This window comes from Rhea pennata, chromosome 7, assembly GCF_028389875.1.
Source record: "Rhea pennata isolate bPtePen1 chromosome 7, bPtePen1.pri, whole genome shotgun sequence".
In the NCBI taxonomy this organism is placed as follows: Eukaryota; Metazoa; Chordata; class Aves; order Rheiformes; family Rheidae; genus Rhea; species Rhea pennata.
In genome coordinates this window covers 15,202,023-15,221,459 of record NC_084669.1, presented here as the reverse complement: position 1 = coordinate 15,221,459, position 19,437 = coordinate 15,202,023, and the positions used below count along the sequence as shown (strand labels likewise).

Here is a 19,437-nt window from a genome sequence, read left to right as displayed (position 1 = left end):
CACCCAGCTGACTGAGCTCTGGAAGCATTTTTCACATCAAGACTGAGGTATGAGAGCAGAGAGATCTACTCATTTCCCCACATGACCATCCTTATTGCAGAGCTTTAAGAATTCATCTCTGGAATACTCTTAGGGACCCTCAGCTATAAAGCAATTTATGAGAGCTAAGGATTAAATTAATATTTCTTCAACATTTCTTTTACACTTAAAAAAGTAAGTGTAATTCTTTTTTAATTTGTGGCTTCACCAACATACAAAATGATGTTGGGCGTAAGAGAAGCAGAAAAAACAACTACTTCACAGTGTTTGTATAACCAAAGACTAAAGAAGCCTGTTTACATGTAGTTTAACACTCAAAAGAAACTCTGAACAGCTGAAATGCCTTATAAATAGCTCAGACCCAGAGGAAGTGCAAACGTCTGCATTGTGAATTGTAGATCTTAATTACAGACAATGGCTGGTACAGCAAGTAGCACGGAAAAAAAAGTGAAACAGTTGCACTGTTCATGGTTGGCAATAATTCTTCAGGAAAATATTTACTATCAATCAGTTATGAGAAAAGGGACTCTGCGCTCATAAAACAGCATGTTGCTTCTCATACCAGGACCATTTTGCTTCAGCATAATCTGAATTTAAACAGCTTGTTTCCTGCGGATATAATTTTGGAAATAAATAAAACAAGTCTATCAAAATCTGGAGAATGTGTATGGTGGGGTGGGATGGGGGGAGCAGGAATATCACATTTCTTCTTCAGTTATTTGCAAAGAGATTACTAGAGACGGGTGGGGGGGGAGCTAAAGCATAAAGATTGTCTTGACCTAAAAAATAAATAAATAAAAATGAAATTCACAATTAAGGTTAAAAACAGACATATTGCTACAGAAGGAAGATCACTATTAGGTCAAAGCTTTATATAAAACTCTGATTCTGTCTTCAGTTTGAGTTGTCTAAATATTGAGAATTCTGTGCTGCATTCATAGCTCCAAAGCATCTTACGAACATTAACTAATCCTCAGCAATGTCCCTGTAATATAAGCCATTCGCATTACCCTCATTTTACAGAGAATACCCAGAACAGAATGGTAAAGTGACATGCTTAAATCTCCCTTAGCCAATGGTTGAGGAGACATTTACTTAGTTTGCAATTCCTTTCCATCCAAATAATTTCCCGGTAACTGGGGTCCCAGAGAAATGCATATCCAACATTCAAAATGAAATACTATGAGACTTTCAGGAACTGGAAGCATGTCAGCTCACACCTCATCTCCGTCATTACACAGAAGCTCAATACTAAAAATTAAGATATGGAGGAATATACTTTCTAATTTAAACAGTGGAAGGAATATCAGCAAATAGAATGCAGTTACTTGAATAATATTCCTCTAGGATTAAATTGCTCTAATTCCAATCTCAAAGCACTGGAGAGACTTGAAAGCAGTGGAAAGCTGTGTGTTAGTTCAAGATACACCAACTCAGTGGTATATCACAGCAGAACTCTGAGCTGGTTGTGATGTTCATGCAAAGTAAATGCAGGGACAGTCTCACGAAAGAGAAGCCATCAATCTGTGACATAAAAGGACTTGAGAGCACAAGAGGGACACTCTTCAGCTCAATTTGTCCTACTGCCAACTGGAACATTCAGCATGGAACCCTAAATGTTTGCTTTTTAAAGAGTACTTGTGTTTTCTCCTTTGAATTCATATAAAAATTCTAAGCTTGATATGTGATTACTATGCAAACTATTTTTATTCTAAAAATGCTGAAGGAGTAGTCATGCAGAAAGAACTCACAAAGGAAGGGAGATTTCAATTACTAACAACTTCTACCACTCCCTGCTTTAGTTGAATTATCCTTGAATGCAGAAAGTACAGATATAGCTTAATAATACCATGCATCCTTGAAAGAAAATTTCTTAGAGCGTGCTTGAAGTGCCAAGCCTTGTCATGTGTTTCCAGAACCAAGCAGAACATAGCTCTGTCCCCCTGTATGCTACAAACAGCATGCTGAGCAGGCACAATATTACTGTGTGCTTAAGCAGGACTTTTTAGCAAGGATCTCAAAAGCATCACACAGTTAAATTTCACAGCATTTCTGCATGGATGATGTCATTCAGCTCCCTTTTAAAGGTGAGCAGGAAGAGCCATCATGGCCACAGAGAATAAAATAACAGGAAACAGAAAGGGTATGAACCCTTTCCTAGCTCAATAGTATAACTGCTACAGTATACAAATTTAAAAATATGATGAGCAGCAATCGAAGAAGATTCCCTGGAAGACACAACGTGCTTCATATAAAGACTCTGAGAATTCCTTCTGAGATGAATACTTGATTAAAAAACAAGAAAATAGTATGTGGCTTTGTTAAGTAAGTTTTCCTATCACAACAGCATGTTTAGGGAGTGCAAATGCAGGGCAGTGGGTTTGCCAGGACTTCAAAAAAGAGAAACAGCAATCATACGTGGGCAGGAAAGAATGGCCTGCAACAGAAGTCTGATCTTTCAAGGGTGCTGTGCTGCACTGTATTTTTCTTCCTCCCAATTTCTGAGTTCAGAAATCGGCAGAAGCTTGGGCTCGCTGTATGCCGTCTACAACACGTCTTCATGCTGCCTTTGGCAGGACTGCTGCAGGTTGCCTATCCCTGGCACACACAGGGAAGGATTTCACATGCAAAATGGAATTGAGAACACTTCTTTGTATGGCAGATACAGACAAACTGGAATGGACTGCAGGAGTTACTAAAAAATAAAGATTTATCTAATGTATACAGAAACTGTCTGTAGAAATTTGTGAGGTCAGCTAGCCTAGCCTCCTTCTGTAAAAGAAAAGAGCACTTTGAATTAAGAGGACATTTCTATGATCCAGGGAAGCACAAAACCTAACAGATTCCAGCTTAACAGCAAAAATCAAGCCTAATATAGCCCATCTTATCCAAGGGTGAAAAGACTACTCTTTGAAATCAGGAATATATATAATCCATCCAAGTGAAGATTCAGCCAAGGAGATTGGCGACACTTTAGAGCATCCCTCACTGAACGGCAGACAAAAAGTGTGAAGGTCACCATAGAACCAAAATGGCCCTGGACACAGAACGGGAGACAAACTTGTTTGCACACCAAGGAGCACCACAAGAGTCCTAGTGACATACCAGATGCCAGGGGATTTTTAACTATGCCCCTCTCTAATTGAGAATGAAGCACACACCAACACCATTATCTGGCCTGAAGATACTGGCATACAAAATATGGAACAAACAATAGGAACAGATGCTCATTTGGCCAGATTTCAATAAGCCTCATTAAAACCAAACACCCTGTCCTTGGAGCTCAGGTTCATGCTACATTTCTACCTTATTTAAGCACATCGCACCAGTTCCTGAGAAAGCCATCCACTTGTGGCTGCACACCAGTAGCACCACGAAAGAAACCCTCTCTCTGTGACCTGCAAAGGCACAAACAGGAGCATTTTATACATGCGTGTGTGTGTGTGTGTGTGTAAAAAAATAGAAAATGCACTTCCTTTTTAAAAACATTAGGCTGAGCATACATTACGCTTGTTAAACACTCAAAGGTAATCGGTGAAAAAATACCCAAAGATCAATGGAAAGACTGCTGAGGATGAAAGAGAACTGACACCACCAATCACACAGGTGACGTGTGCGAAAATATATAATCCCTCCCCTTCCATCAAAATATATGCACGCTTGAAACAACTGCTACTGCTCCTTATTTAATTGGTTGTACCTAAATATGTCCAAGTTCTATACAACAGAGTTTCAGAGGACAAATAAATACCAGAAAAGGGGAGCTAAGAACAGCATACAGAGATTCATTAAAACTTGACATTCTGTTTTTATTTTTAAATGTCTGAATAAAACTAGTTAATCCATAGGCTTGCAAAAGCCACTGAGCACCTGGCTGCAGACAGAAAGCGTGACATCAAATAAAAGACTGGGCAGGCAAGGTTTCCTAACACACACAGGCTTTCCTGAGTGGCCAGAAGACAGCAGCCCTATGCCACATTCCCTATCTGAAAATACGTAGATATTTATTTTAAGCTCTTTCTTTTTCCTCTGTTTTAGAAAGAATGTCAGTTATTAGGTAGGTAAGTTACAGCTGAAGGTCTGTATAGAAGCACTCATCCACAAGAAAGCTTGATGGATGAACAGTGGTTTAGTCTGTAAAAAGATATCTCAGTATTGATATGTGAGGCCTCAAGGGAAACTGCATGTCATTCTTTGAACAAACTTGAGAAACATCACGCACATGATCAGCAAATGGCATTAATATAGTTGTGCACGATTTTCTTTCTTGCAAGTAGGTGCAGAATCAGGAATTCTGTTTTCAGAAAAAACATTCTCTCTTGCAGACTAACTGACACTCTGACCAGTTTGTGATAATGCTGACTGTGATTCCCAGCCAGGGTTCATACTGCGCTGCAGAACCAGGAAAGATAAATTTTGATTTCCATGTGTGATTTCCAAAGTAATCCTTTTCATCTTTCTCGGCCATTTAAAAAAAAGAAAAAAGAATATCCTACAATACTTTTGGAAAAGTGCTGCAGATAAAGAAAGCCACACTTATCCTTTCCAGCATTCACTCTCTTGACAAAACATTTTAATGTCTAAGGCTGTAAGACACATCAATCACACAGGATAAAACTCACCATGTGCAGAAGGCTAAGAGAAGGCCTCTGAACTCCTTAAATCCCACTTAAGCCTTTCACCTAGGGTATATTTAACAGTTGTGCCATTTGCCTATGCCATCACTAAGCCATCTGTATCTAGCTAACTGGAGTTATAAATGCTACAACACTTCTGGAATTTGAAAGACATAAGCTTTCTTAGAACCTATTTCACTTTGTTTTGTAGCTGGAAAGGCAAAGGAAAGGAGTATAACAGCAACACAAGCTAGTACTGGGAGAAATATATCCCCAGAAAAGCATATTTTTTTAAATATGTATTACAGGACGATATATATGAAACAATACTTAAAAACACACACTTTTCCAACTCTAGGGCCACAGTTCAAATTCATCCTAAATCATATGAAATGAGTCTTGTCAGACCTGCCTCCATCCTTCTCCACACCGCTTGCACAATTCCACCAAAAACAGGTTTTAGGGGAGTTTTCAGTCTGGGAGATTACCAATTTAAAGGGATATTACTTCAAGTAAAAGAGACATCGCTTTAATTAGCAGCTGTAGTTCTTGCATAACCTTGCCCCTTAGTAAGACGATCAGGTCAAAGAAGATGCTACGAAGCAGGTGGGGTTGAATGGGTTCACTGGAGCTTGCTGGGAGCTGCTTCATGTCGTGATAATAACGCCCTGTGCCCATATATTTCAGTAAGAGCTCTTCTGGTGACTTGCTTAAAGGGTTTACCTACTTGTATCATAAGGGGCCTTATGAAGCAACGTGCAACACCAACAGTCTGGAGCTGGGAATGCAGGTGCTAAGATTAAATATCAGCACTTTGCACCAAGATTGGTAGCTTCTCTCAGAAGTGCCTCTCCCTTAGAAGGTAACTCTGCATGCCAAGTGCAGTTTACAAGCACAAGGCCACCTGCAAGCACCACGAAAAACTTTTATGCTGGCCAATTCCCCGACAGAAAATAAAAGTGACAAGACTTCCAAATTTCACCAGCAAAATCACAGCAAAGATTTATCCTTGGAAATTATTTTAAAAGTACACAGAAGTGGGCCATGAAGGGACAAGGCACATTTAACAACCATTCAAAAGTATGAGAAAAAGGGAACTTCAGGAAGATCCAGAGAATAAATAAATGAAAGAGAACAGGCTTTATAGTGGTCTGGTTGTGGTGACAGAGGAGCAACAAAATGCCAGCTGGTTTCGGTAACAGATGGCTGCATGCACTGAGCTGTCCTGCATGCCCATTCTAAACTTCCCTTCAGTGGAAATACGAAGCTGATGCAAGGCTAAACGCATCCTTTGCCCCAGCCTTTTTATACATATTGCATCATGGTTGGAATGTTTTCCATTCACAACTAACTATGCACGTATGTTATTTTATTCTAGTTACGCTGAGTTTTAAGAAAAGAAAGTGGTTACTGGCACCTCACTTCTCCCATTCACATTTCTCTTAGGGGTTAATACATCCATTTTATTGCAGTTCCCACTGTCGTATCTCCCTCCTTCCCTTCTCCTACACACAGCATTCACTTTATTTTAATTTAAAAGCCTTTCTTTACAATCCCTTCAGCGTATCCCCTCAGCAGCTAAGAACAGGAATCATGATACAGTGAGTTCTCATACAGTAGTTTTAGAATATATCTGGACATTTACCATTTAAGGTTGCTACAGCTAATTATATGGCAAGAACAGGTCATCCCATTGGAAAAGCCTATTACTTGCATAGCAGAATGAACTTTCAATCTCCACAACTCAGGACTTATAATTACTTCCGAAGGAGGAAAATAGTAGTTTGCAAGCTCTGAAAACTCTACAGGGAAGAACAAAAAAAATCTAAAATATTTGCTGTTTGAATATTTTTCCTAAGTGCAACTTCAACAAGAGTTTTTCTTTGCTTAATAGTAACAAAATGTTAAAAAAAAAAAAAAAAAAAAAAAAGACAACACTCAAAAACAAAGCCATTCTGTTACTTACTTTGGCCACACAATTTTCAGTCTTCACAGCAGTGCTTCCTAGACATACTGTTTCCTGGTTTAAGCACAGTCTGGCACAGCTGTTGTAGGTCTGTAGAAAGATTAAAAAGGTTATGAATAGAAGAACACAAATTTTATTTTAGTCACCCCATTTTTGGCACGAAAACCTGCAACAAGTCTATGAAGTCATGCTACTCCATTTCTGAACCATTTCCTTTTTCCTGAGGTGTGAAAGTTTTGAACCCACACAAGCCAGTCTATATCCAGAATCTATGCTGAAGGCATGCATTTCCTCTGAGTAGCTATGTGCCTTTTTATACTTCTGAGATGCAAAGATTGGAAAGGTTTTTCTCCTCTCTTCCTTTTAAAGAGAAAAAAAATCTGACATCAGCATTTTGTGGAAGACTGAACAGCTAAATAACTAAAGCTTAGAGATTTCTACATGCTAGTTATCAAATGTTAATAAAAATCTTGTTTCTTTATCAGGTTAAAATATACAGGGACAGTACAAAGGTTACAATCTGATGTGAACAAATGCATGCCTGATCTCACCTGTTACAGTTCATTCTCCTAAATTTGGGAAGCTTGTTCTTTCAAAGTAAAATGTCTGCTCTTTGATTCATGAGAACCTGCACTGTAGACCCTCAACCAGGACTGCAAATGAGCCTTTGCAAAATTTGTTTCTCACAGCACCTCCTTTTTTGGGGTCAGCATATAAACAATACTTAGTTAAGCGTGCTTGAAGTTATACTTTAGTTCAATTGGTATTTAAACTAAGATGCACAGAGAACTTAGGAATTTCTAATGGAAGCCTTCCACCTCCTTGCTTTCAATATCTTGTTAATTACTACTTGATTAAGCTCACGTTTTACTACTACTAGTAGTAGAATAGTAGCACCTAAGAGCTCCAGCTTGGACTAAAACCCTACCATGAGAGGCCTTGTGCTAACAGAAGACAATATTCACTGCCCCAAAGAACTTGCAGCCTAGGTACTGACCAAGAGACAGGTGGACAAAAGAATACAAGGGAAAAATACCAGCGTGGCAGTCAGTAATCTCTGTGCACCAGCTGCCAGTCCAATTTCTTGGGAACACTCCTGTAAAGGACTGGTCTGTGGCTGCTCACAGAAAACTGCTCCCAAGCAAAAATGGAGCCCAAAAGAAAGCACAAAGTTGCTTCATTGGAAAAGTAGCAAGTGGATTGCATAGAAGATGTGAAGCATGCAAAGAAGCATGTGAAGAAGCTAAGAAGTGTGTTGAAACAGAACAAAACTGAGTATTTGCCAAAAATACATTTCCAGGAAAACTAAAGCAAACATATGAACATTCACGATGTTTTTAAGATCACCATAAGTGATGAACACACACAGATTTGTAATGAAATGCTGTCTGTTCTCTCTCCATAATATTCACTGACAATCTTTCAAGATCCTTCTTTCAGGGCATGCTTTGGATTTCTGTTAGTTTGATTCTAAATTAATTCAATCCCAAAACTTATAACAGATAAAAAAAAAACTTGCAAACAACACTGACTGATGAGGACTCCTAGCTTTGGAGTAGAGCAAGATTTAAATCATCTGAGCCATGTTGCCTCCTGCACTGTTCTCTGTGCCAAGCGCCAACCAAACAAATGATCTCTCCTTTTCCTCCCCCTGCCCCAGGCCTGACACTATGTGCAAGGTGCAGCCAGTAGCAACACTCAAAACATCAGAGGAACACATTGCCAAGGGTGTCAAAAAGGCAAAACCTTTCAAACAGATTAAAAGAGGTTTAGGCTAGACAATAGAAGACAGATCCACATCCCCAGTGGTCCTAACCCAGTCTGCAGGCTCAGGAGGACGGTAAGCTCTAACGGACTGGGAGCTAGGTGATTTGAACCAGGGGAAGCATCACTCACTGTTCACCCAAGTTCTTACAGTCCTCGTTAAATACTCATTACTGTCCACCATGGAAAATCAGAATAATGGTTGAGGTGGATCCGTACTGGGCTGATACTGTACGGACACTCTTGTGGCAGTTCAGGAATTCACAGCCTTTTCCATTTATATTTCTTTCTGAACTTCATCAAGAAACAAACAAAAAAAGGAGCACAAAATCCCTATTTTCTTCACTGCTTTATCACTTTACATTTTACTTCTCAGTGAGCTCTCTAACCAGAAAAGAACCAGTGACAGACAGGAATGCGGAATATCCTGGCTCCAGCAGATCTCCTTACAAGACATAACATTGATATCTGCTGCGACTAGCTGCCAGCTAGCAATTTCTGACTCTGGATCCAGAAGGAGAAACTGAAAAATTCAAACACATGAATTCTTTCAAAGCACCGTGCAGATGAACAGAGAGCATCTTTCAGCAGAGGAGGTTTAGATTCAAACTGGGATTAGTCCACAAGCAAACAGAAGTCTGATGGACTCAACTTAGCCTCTTGCAAATATTTGCCAACACCATAAAACCATCACTCTGGTATGCATAGCACTTTCTCCTCAGAATAGAGATCAGAATAGCATAAACTATTATAAATTGTGGCTTAGATGGAGTGGCTCAACTGGTGGACAGAAAGTTGACACCATCTGCTTTGCACTAATGTTCAGACAATAGCGCGTTATTTTATAAGCATCACATTAGTCAAAACCAACCTAGATTCGGAAGGTGAAAAGCTATGAATAGTTGGCAAGATTTTTTATTCACTATTTACATTTGTGTAGATTTAACCCATCTGTTTCATCATAAATATATGATCTTTCATTGGCCGTTTCATTCCTAAAATTCCAGTACCAAGATTTCTATACAACTTACCTACTACACATTGTATATTTGAAGAGAGGCCCTGACTTGCAGAAAGCTAATACTAACTCCACTTTACGTATGGAAAGCTCAGTCACAAAAACTTGTACTGAAAGGAACTTACACACACGGAAGCCTGAGGCACAGCCACGAACCAGACTTGTGCTTTTCCCCCTCAAGACAGGTAGGCACAAACAAAAAAGCTTTTTGAAAGCCAGGTTTACAACAGACTTCCTCTCACATGAGCAAATGGGAAAGAGCTGACCGTCCAAGTATGAAATACAAAGTAATAAATGCTAAATCTAAAAAATCTAAAACTTTCTGAGAAGCAAGGAAACTCACTACACTGCTACACAAAAGGTGAGTACATGTCAAAATACAGCTACAAAACTATTCCAATGTACTGCTTAACTTTTATTATTTTCATTCACACGGAAGATAGTACATTTTAGCATGAACAGCAGTAACTATTTCCAGCATAACAAAACAATTTGTTCACCAAATCCCACAACGCTGGAACTAGAGACACTTGATAAAACCAGTTGAGCATAAGTTTACACAGAGGAAAGAAACCTCTTCTTCACATAGGCAGCAGCGAACTTCTGGAGCTTGCTGCCACGGGATAGTACGGAGGGAAACAACATCAGCAAGCAGCTACAGGGATTAAACAAATTCACAGACAGCAGGTCTGTGGAGTAGTTGGCAGGGATATCCCCTTGACACCCCAGTAGAGCAGCTGTGGAAGCTGCAGAAGAAGGAAGGGAATGGACCACAGAAAGTAACCAGACTTGTTTGCTCTCCCTAGACAGCATCTCCCACTGACACCGTCGCTCACAGCGCACTGGTCTCACAGACTATGGATCTGACCCACTTGGGCATTCCTGTGTTCTTACTGCCTCTCTGCCCTTGGATAACAATACTTAAATCTCTCCTTCCTAGTATTTTCACTCACAGAACGGGGACAAGAACATGCTTGTAGCGTAAGGATCAACTTTTGTGCAGTAATTTTACTGCATAAAGATCTATGCAACTGCTAAATTACCAGACAACCACTAAGTCCTTCAGTAACTCTTTGTTTCTCAAAAAAGCCACAGAAAAAAAGAAAATTAAAAGCAGTGCTCAGCAGTTCAATGTCCATTACTGCATTCGTAAAGTTACAAAGTTCTTCCATTATTATTTGCACATTTTCACTGAAGAATGCATTCACTTTGTGCAAAGAATAAAATGATAAATGCCAGAGAAGAGTCATGTGGATGTTCTACAAAAATGTTCAAAAATGTCTCAAGCAAAAACCTGGAAGAAAATCTAGTTCTCCTTAAAATCTGGGGAGAAAAAAAGACGTAATGTTGCTGTACTTAGTAGGCTTCAGTGGAAATGTATTGATAATGATGTAAAGGCTCATGAAATCACGAATCATAAGAAGCTGGGAGACTATATCGTGGAATTATTACTATACAGTTGTCCAGTTCCGAAGTTTCTCTGGAGGCAGCACTTATTCGCTATTCTCAAACACAAGATGCTGGCGTAGACGGACATTTGGTTTCATGTTGTACTCTCATAGCTGTGATCACACAGTAACAGTTACTAGCGAGTAGACCTGAATGAAAGAAAAATGAATGTTGTATTGTCGAGTAGTAATCCAAAGCCCTACATTCCAGGTGAAACATTTGATGATGTCTCATGTTACCCTGCAGTGTCAGATTATCTCCTTTCATTGGTTTAGATGCCTGTGCAATCATTGACTAGTCTAGAAGAAAAACACGAAAATCAAAACCTGAACCCAAGTCTCAGGAAAGCAAATCTCTCCCTTCACCTTTAAAGCTCAGCATTTTTAAGCATCTCATCTAGTTTGCACTGAAACTGTTCAAGTTTTTCCTCACCTTTCATCAAGATAAGAGGTTTCTTTGCCATGGGAAAGCACTCTGAAACAGCAGCCTGGTTCAACGCCACAGGCGGATAGCTTTGCGTTGGAGTGCTTTAATATGTTTTTATATTGCATATAAAGCAGGCAAACATAAACCAGTTTGTTGAAAACTACCTTCTTTGTGGAAGCTGGCTGTAATTCTGAACAAGTTTTCAATTTTCGCACTGCTGCTAGGGTAAAACATTTTAAAGAGTTTAATTTTTACAGTGGCTCAATGACACGAGATTATCTAACAAAGTAATGGTTAATCAATAGAGGGTTTAGTTGTCAGGTGAAACATATAACACACTAAAAGGGATTGATTGCAAGGCTCCTCCTTATTTACTAGGAGGTATATATTTAAAATGACACAAACTTGTTACCAAGCTGCATTCCTTTAACCTTGCAAAAGCCGTTTGAGAACAGCGTTAAGCAGCCCTATAGCAAAACAAGCTCTAATGAAAAAAAAAATCTACAAATATATGGCAGCACCAAATCATGTCAGAAGCAGGGGAACCACAAAGCTGTATTAATTCTCAGCCAAAGGCTTAAAATGCCACAGAGACACTAGACTATAGTTCACTAAAGATAGAGCTGTATCTGATCTCATTCCGTAAGTGTCTTTGGTTACATTTTTGTAATGCTTCTCTGACTTGGTCTGATAGACTGACTCCCCCCCCCCCCCACACACTTTAAATACAGGATAATCTTGTTCTTTGACACAAACATTTCTACTCATGCCAATGTAGCTTTGGATGAACACAGAATGCCAACCTGGAGTCCTGAACCCAAAGCAGAATGGTGTTTGTGCAGCTTTTTTGCCACCAGAAATCCATTTCTTTGGCCATTTATCCAGAGAATCCCCAGTCCCTGAACAAAACTCCACTTTTTAATAGAAGCTGCAACCCAGGAGTTCAATAAGATTTCCCCCCGCCAATAGTTAATAATTACATGATTTATCAGAGAAAGATAAGACTAATAAAAACACAGCAAAAAGACACAACCCATACTCTCCCTTCAAGTCATTTTCAGGGAAAAGATTATTAAACTGTTCTTTTTGAACACGGGCTTTTGTAGCTAAGCACAAATTGCCAAACGGTTAGAAAAAAAAGTTATTAGGCTCAGAAGAATTCAGCAGAAGTGGGAAGTTATATAAACAAATCACTCTAGCAGGTTTGGAAAGATCGCTTTCATCTTACTTAGAGTCTTAGGAGACTTGCATTAATTACCCTTTAAAGGTCTTTCACGTGGACTATTTAAAATAAATGCAATTTATTTATTTATTTCAAATGAGGTGCTTCTGAAAGAATTAAGTAATCTCAACAAATTTAAAAACGTTTTTATAAACAGGTAATTAAAAAGAAGACTAGAATTAAGTCAAGCTGTAAGACATTACCCATGATTTGCTCTGAGTATTTTCTTAAGACTAGATTTTTGCTATCCACAGCCCAGTCTTGGGAAGGGTAGTCTCCACGGAAAGTCGTAAGACAAAATAAAGACTAGCCAAAAAAAACCTGGATCACTTACAGGATTTTCCCTGAAGCACAGTTTGTCATATTGCAATTACACCTTGCCTACTGTGAAAGCCAGAGTCCTTAATATTGCCACTAGAGGGAAGAAGCGTCTCAACACATGGCAATGGTAGTTGGGGAGTGGGTTTTCTTGAGCAATTACCATAACAAAGCTCCCTTGGCTGTGTGTACCTTCTAATTACTCAGTACAATTAAAATGACTTACCTAAAACAAACAGCAAAAAAAGGCCCTTAAAACAAAAAAATCTCAAGACAATACAAACAAAAAGCCTTACTCCAATCTGCCTATTATCTGAAATCACATTAAAGCTCAAGATCTTTTTTTCCTCATCCATCAATGCAAGGGAAAAAAGAGTATGTCACAGTGCCCGAACACCACAGGGCTGTTCAGTGAAGTAAAAGCATTAAAACAAACAAAAACAAAGAGCAAGGAGAACTGGATCTCTTGTTAAGGGAAAAAAACAAAGAAGAAGAAAAGAAAAGAAAAAGGAAATGTCGTGGTATTTAGCCATCTGGTAGCTGCTTGAAAACAAATTGTCCTCAAAAGAGCAGAAATACAGTACGTCTTCTCTCAGTTCACTGGCTTATGAATCAGATTTTTTTTTTTTTTTAATACAGACATGGTAATGCTAGACTTCTGTGCTGCTGCTTTCACTTCCCTCTTGTCCCACTCTGCGAAGACAACCATGCCCATCCCAACCAGATCAGGTTAGTCCAACTTGGATGCATTATTTGCTGAATCTACATCTTCTTGAGACCATTGTTCGAAATCCCTCCGTTTGTTTTTTTTTTTTCCTCCCTGACAGCTACTTGCTGATTTAAAAACCCTTATATCTTTCATTTTATAGGGCTCGTCATTAAGGGAAAATGGCAGCCAAGTGATTTTTCTTTCCATTGACAATTTGTGACATTTCTCCAGCAGCGCACAAGGTGTTGAAAACCTGGCAGCTGTTACCTCCCGGGATGAAGCTCCTTTTTTATCCTCCCTTGACAGTTTAACTCAATGGGTCAGCACCTTTAAACACTGCAAAGTATCTCTGAAGTGGATGGAGGCTTGAATTACTGCTCCCTCCCTAATCAATGTAAACCCTCACTGCAGGTGAAACTCTTCATCTATAGAGGTGCATGGGGGAGGAAAATATAATGCCCTGAGCCAGATGGTTTTCATCTTGTTTTTTAAAGAAGAAAGGAACAAGCTAACAAGAGGACAGCTACTTTGTTAGCTCCTTGGCCTCTCTCATGGCTTTGCATCCCCAGGGTTCCAGCCACACAAGGGAAAAAATACAGAAAAACATAAACACTTAAAGAAATATAACTAGGGGGCTGGCAACATGCTGCTTTCAAAGAGCTGAGAGCCCTGTTCAGCACTTTATTTATCACTGCCCACGTTCTTCGTTCTTCGGATGGTAAGTGGACATGGACACAAAGGGCGGGGGGGGGGGAGTAGACAACACTTGCAATTTACTCAATTACAGAGGAACGCCGAAATGCAGCGGGGTGACAGATTCCTATTAGCACCAATGCTGAAAGAACCCAGTGGCCTTTCCGCCACAAGGCAGCATTCCCGTTGTAACTTAAGACTTCGGCACAACCCAGGTTCGCTCTCTCTCTCTCTCTTTTTTTTTTTTTTTTTTTTTTAACATGCACTAAGTGGTGCAGAGAAATGGAAGTGATTTATTTTTTTGCTTGAGAATATAGAAAACTTTAAAAAAAAATGCATGACTAGCACATATTTCTATCAATTTCAGGAGGCTGTTCAACCAGCAACTCCTTACTAGTAAACATTTATAGCATAAAAGCATGAGGTAAACAGGATAATTTTAGAGAAAAGGTACTTCTCATCTCAGCGGGCTCTCCAAGAGGAGGAAAATTTGAAGTACAAAAAGCCTTTCCTGGAGCAAGGGAGGGAGGGAGCTACAGGACCCTTCCAACCTCCCCACTTTGTAACCTTCCCCATCAGTTGAAAAGGGGAAACCAACTCTGCCCAGCAGAAGGGCTTTTGGAGAGCTTTAGATTATACCTGGAGCAGAGGCATCCTGAGAAGCAGGTGAAGCCACCAATGAGAAGTGTTCAGATTGCTACTACTTTTGTCTTTCCTTTGCTCTGCCTTCTTTAGCTGCTTTCTGCTTCTGACAGTTTGCTTGTATATTGACTTTAAACTCTTAAGAGCAGACTGTGCCTGTTTTAACTTTGAAATAGTGCCTGCAGCATGTTTTAGGTGCTACATGTAATTTTACAAAATGATCTAAAATCCTTAAGACTGAATGCAGGCAATATTCCATGCCAAAATGCCAACAGGGAAAAATTCTGAAAATGCTAAAGGGCCTGTTTGAATGGGGTAACAGACAGAGATTTTTTTTCCCCCCTGGACTTCCATCTGGAAGCTCTGCAGAACGACAGCAGAGCCCGAAGTGGGGTTTGCAGGAGGTGCATTACGGCAATCTCGCCGCTGCCAGCACTTCCCCGCGAGGCACCTTTCCCGGCGCTTCCCCCCCTCAGCCCCGCAACGGCTCTGCCCGCAGAAGAAACCGCGGCAGCAAAAGGCACCTCAACAACCTGCATTGTGCCCGTCGTCTTTAAAAACCAGCGGGGCAATCAAGTTCAGGGCAGCGCCGGGCAGCTGCCCTGTGACCTATTCATGCTGACCCCCCCCATTCATCACTTTCCTTCGGACCACGAGGGCGAGCTCCCGGGGAGTGACCACCACAATAGACAGATAGGAGCCAACAATAATACGGTTCCTGCAAAAAAAAAAAAAAAAAAAAAAAAAAAAAAAAAAAAAAACAGATGGCACTGCAATAAATTTACAAATCTGCATTCATGGCTCTGTTTAAAACACCCAGAAGCTAAAAGGCTGGAGGGGCCCCCAGAGAGCTTCCCCTTCGCAGTTTCTAAAGGCCGGCTCTCTCCCCAAGACTATTGAGCTCGTGTTCTTCATAAATGAAGAATGGAGACGTAGCCCTTAAAATAACAAATGCCTGACCTAATCAATCTAGCGTTTGGGTCTAACACTAAATGATAGGCACTGAAAACTAATTATGGTTTTTGGCAAGGAAGTTGAATTAAAATGGAAACACACAGGTTAAAAAGGCACTGAAGCATTTGCGAGTCCCTTTGAAAGGGCGGCACACGCACACGCTCACACACAGGGTGTGAAACAGCAACCTGATTCAATAACTCATGCATTTATTTTTAAAATGAATCAGATTACTCCCATGTGTGACCTGCCGGTCCATCTGTATGAGCCGGACTTAATGGGCACTCTTCTCACGCTTACTTCAGTTTGAAGTATGAGAGAGATAAATTTAGTTTAATTTTCAACAGATCAAGCTATCCATTTTCCAAATGGACCATCTGGATCAGCCTATTAAAATTAATTTATAACTTTGCAGTGTGAAAATTCGTTTGTTAGCTTAAATAAAGTTGCCAAAATGCCAAAAACTTTTGCCACTTGTCATTGTTTTTTTTTCTGAAGTCTTGTTTTCATACTATGATTCTCAGTTTACCCCCTCAAAATTTAATTTTGTCAGATCAAGTAGTCAGCAAGAACCGAATATTTGCATCCTTACTTCAAAATCTGTCATAGCTTAGATCTTTTTACTGTTCCAACTACCAGTGTTAAGCTCATTATCTTTTTTATTTCTTTTCCCAGTGCTAAGCTCCATGTCTTCTGTTTTGCTGCCCCTCTTGCATCTAAGGGTGGCCATGCCTCCCATTTCCAGCATGCTAGCAACACAGCTCCACTTTTTGAGACTTCTGAAGACACCCTTCTACAAAAGCCATTTCAATCACTAGAAAAATTACATTTCTCCCAATAAGACATCCACAGTACTAAGCAATGGAGGTCTTTAGCCTGCTTGCATCTTTGGAAACTGAAGTAGCCACTACAGCTTTTCATCACCTACACCTTCTGGTACGTCTGCGCCACAAGCCTACCTGAGGCAACATTTATGCCAAAGGCTGCATGCCAGCACAGCAAACGAGGCGAGGCAAGGTAATGCTCCTTATTTAAACTTCTCAGCTAAACATATCAAGACACCATGCCTCCCCTGAAGTGGCCTGATGTATCTTATCTATTTCCTAAAACTAAACCATGAGAAAATGACTAAATTTGATGACATTCCCATTAGAAAGACTAATTAGGTAGACAGACTTCCTCCCCTCTCCACACACACATACACATAGTCCATTCTTCCAAGCTGGTAGATATGTTTCCCAAAAGTGAAATTTTAATAGCAGCATCTCAAGGGAGGGAAAGAAAATATGAAACTATTATATACTCAATATTTACCATGTTAGCACCTTTCCACTTAGGTACCAGTAGTGAATCCAGCACTTTTTGTGTACTGCTGCTTTAAAAGCATTTGCAGATCAAATCATTTTGGCTTTCCGAAGTGTGGACAGCTTTAAGACAAGGTAACCACTTCGCATACATTCCTGTAGGAGACATAGATCTTTCCAGTAAGTATCGTTCTACTCATTCATTAAGATGGAAGAAAGCACATGGCTGCATGTGTCTGAATCCTGCACCTAGAGTCAGGAAACTCTGACCGACTGCTTCTTGCCAATCACTAACCGAGAAGAAAAGCAGTTCATCTGAGCTTCCAAAATGATCTGTCTGCTTGTATTTATGTGTACAAAAAGAACCAAAATTCCTTCTGCCACAAAATCACTGGTAACCACCTCCTAAGACCTAGATATGAGGACACTAGCTTTAAGACTCCAGCTTGAACTTGTCCACAAACACTGTTCTAAACACAAACGGTGCCACATAACAATCAAAAGACCCAAGAATTGTGTCCTACAAAGACCAGGCAGAGACAATGATGGGGACTGTGATACATCATCTTAATATCCTAAAACATAGTTAATCATTTTTGCTGTAAATAACGTCCATATGAATTAATTCCGATATGAAGTATTTTGACAGTGCAGTTTTTAAGGTGTATTCTCGATACCAAAGCACCTTGGTTGTGGCGAATTGTGGGCCCATGGAAAGATAGCTTTCTATGGACACTAAGAACGCTTTTTTGAGATGGACAGATAATAGAAACAAATCCAGCTCAAGAAACCACACCTTCCTGATCTATATAATGCTGCTCACGTGAGCATTTGTCGCCTCCTTAATCACGAGAAAGTACTTAGTGGGATGAGAAGGCACACAAGATAGGTAACCCATGTTCCTTTTGACTTATTATCTCTCCCTATGGACCTTTTCTTGGAGAAGAGATATATGCCTTTTCCTTTTGAACCTTAAGCAAACTGGTCCCCTAAATGACTCTTTAGGCTTGTCATCAGTAAGGTAATGTTAAGATTAAAAAAAAAAAAAAAAAAAAAGTTTTCTAGTGTGTTAGTAGACACACCTCCTAGACATTTGGTAGCTTCGTGTGTTTCTGCTGGCTCTCACATTTGTTGCTGGATGTCAAAAACATTCCAAGTTTGGTGTAAAGCATTTAATCAGTTCTACAAGGGAATCTTTCCCAACAATATCTGATATCTTGCTCCAAATATATTGCCTCTTGTCAAAAAGACTTCCAAGGACCTGAGCCTTAGTCACATCTAGACCTTCACATGACACCTATTCCCACAGAATCCAACGCTGCTAACACAGTACATTATAAAGCAAGTTAGCTAAGAGAGCAAACAGGCTATATCAAAAAGATACTCTATCATGGTTCTGACTTGCAATTTTCCTTAGCAGTACCAACAGTGGGACACTGTATTACCACACTACTACTCTGCCTGAGGCTGCATCTCCCGTAGCTGAGGTCCAGCACCTCAGTTGCCTCAATGTGTGGCCTGGGTGTTCATTTAAATCACCTTCATCAATGGCTTTACTCCGATACAACAGGCAGCAAACTTGGGCAGCTGAAGCACACACATTTGCTTCTGCTGCCTAAAGGCTGCAGTCAGGAGAAAGAAGGGCAAGCTGCTACATGAAGCACCATCCGAAATCACTAGATTCTACCTAAATCCACCAGAAAGCATAAGTCAATTCCTTCTGTCAACCATGGGGATTATAAAAGTGATTCTTCTGATGAATTGGTTAGAAATTTGCTTTACTCTATGTGAAGGACAAAGAGATATGTTTATTAGCCCACTCCTTCTCCTTTCTACCTAGTAGTAATGTATATGAATTTAGAAGAAAAATTGATTATTTTTCAGGTTATTAACCTGGACATCATCTCTAAGAAAATCTACCTTCAACAGTAATGGAAAGTTTAATTGTTGTGGAATCCTTTGAGATTCTTGAAAGCATGAGCTGAAGCAAGGTAAAATATTCAACAAAGAAGACATAAACAATCACAGGAGAAAAGGCTGAAGAGGTCTTGATGAAGAACAAATGTGGAAAGGTAAAACTAGAAAGTCACAGGACCACACAGAACAGTCTAGGTTTCCTTGGAAAGACTCATCAGACTGCACCCTTGTGAAATCTCAGCCCATGTGTCTGATTTCCCCAGGTACAATGCAACTTGCTCAGACTTCAAAGGAGGGAAGAAAGATTTCCATGAGCACAAATCAGACTTCAGCTTCCAAAAGCATTTTAGGATTCAGGTAGCTTTGAAAGTTTTATTGCATTTTTAAAGAGACTGATCAC

General features: G+C 39.9%; 1 protein-coding gene across 4 annotated transcripts in view; it reads right to left on the bottom strand.

Annotated features, from left to right (window-relative positions):
• Positions 1 to 19,437, bottom strand: part of BTRC (beta-transducin repeat containing E3 ubiquitin protein ligase) — a 118,608-nt gene that overhangs the window by 51,148 nt on the left and 48,023 nt on the right. For all 4 annotated transcript variants that reach the window (XM_062579653.1, XM_062579651.1, XM_062579650.1 and 1 more), the window contains one exon: positions 6,622 to 6,711. In XM_062579653.1, coding sequence (XP_062435637.1) covers positions 6,622 to 6,711 — 90 coding nt within the window. The remainder of the gene's footprint in view (positions 1 to 6,621; positions 6,712 to 19,437) is intronic.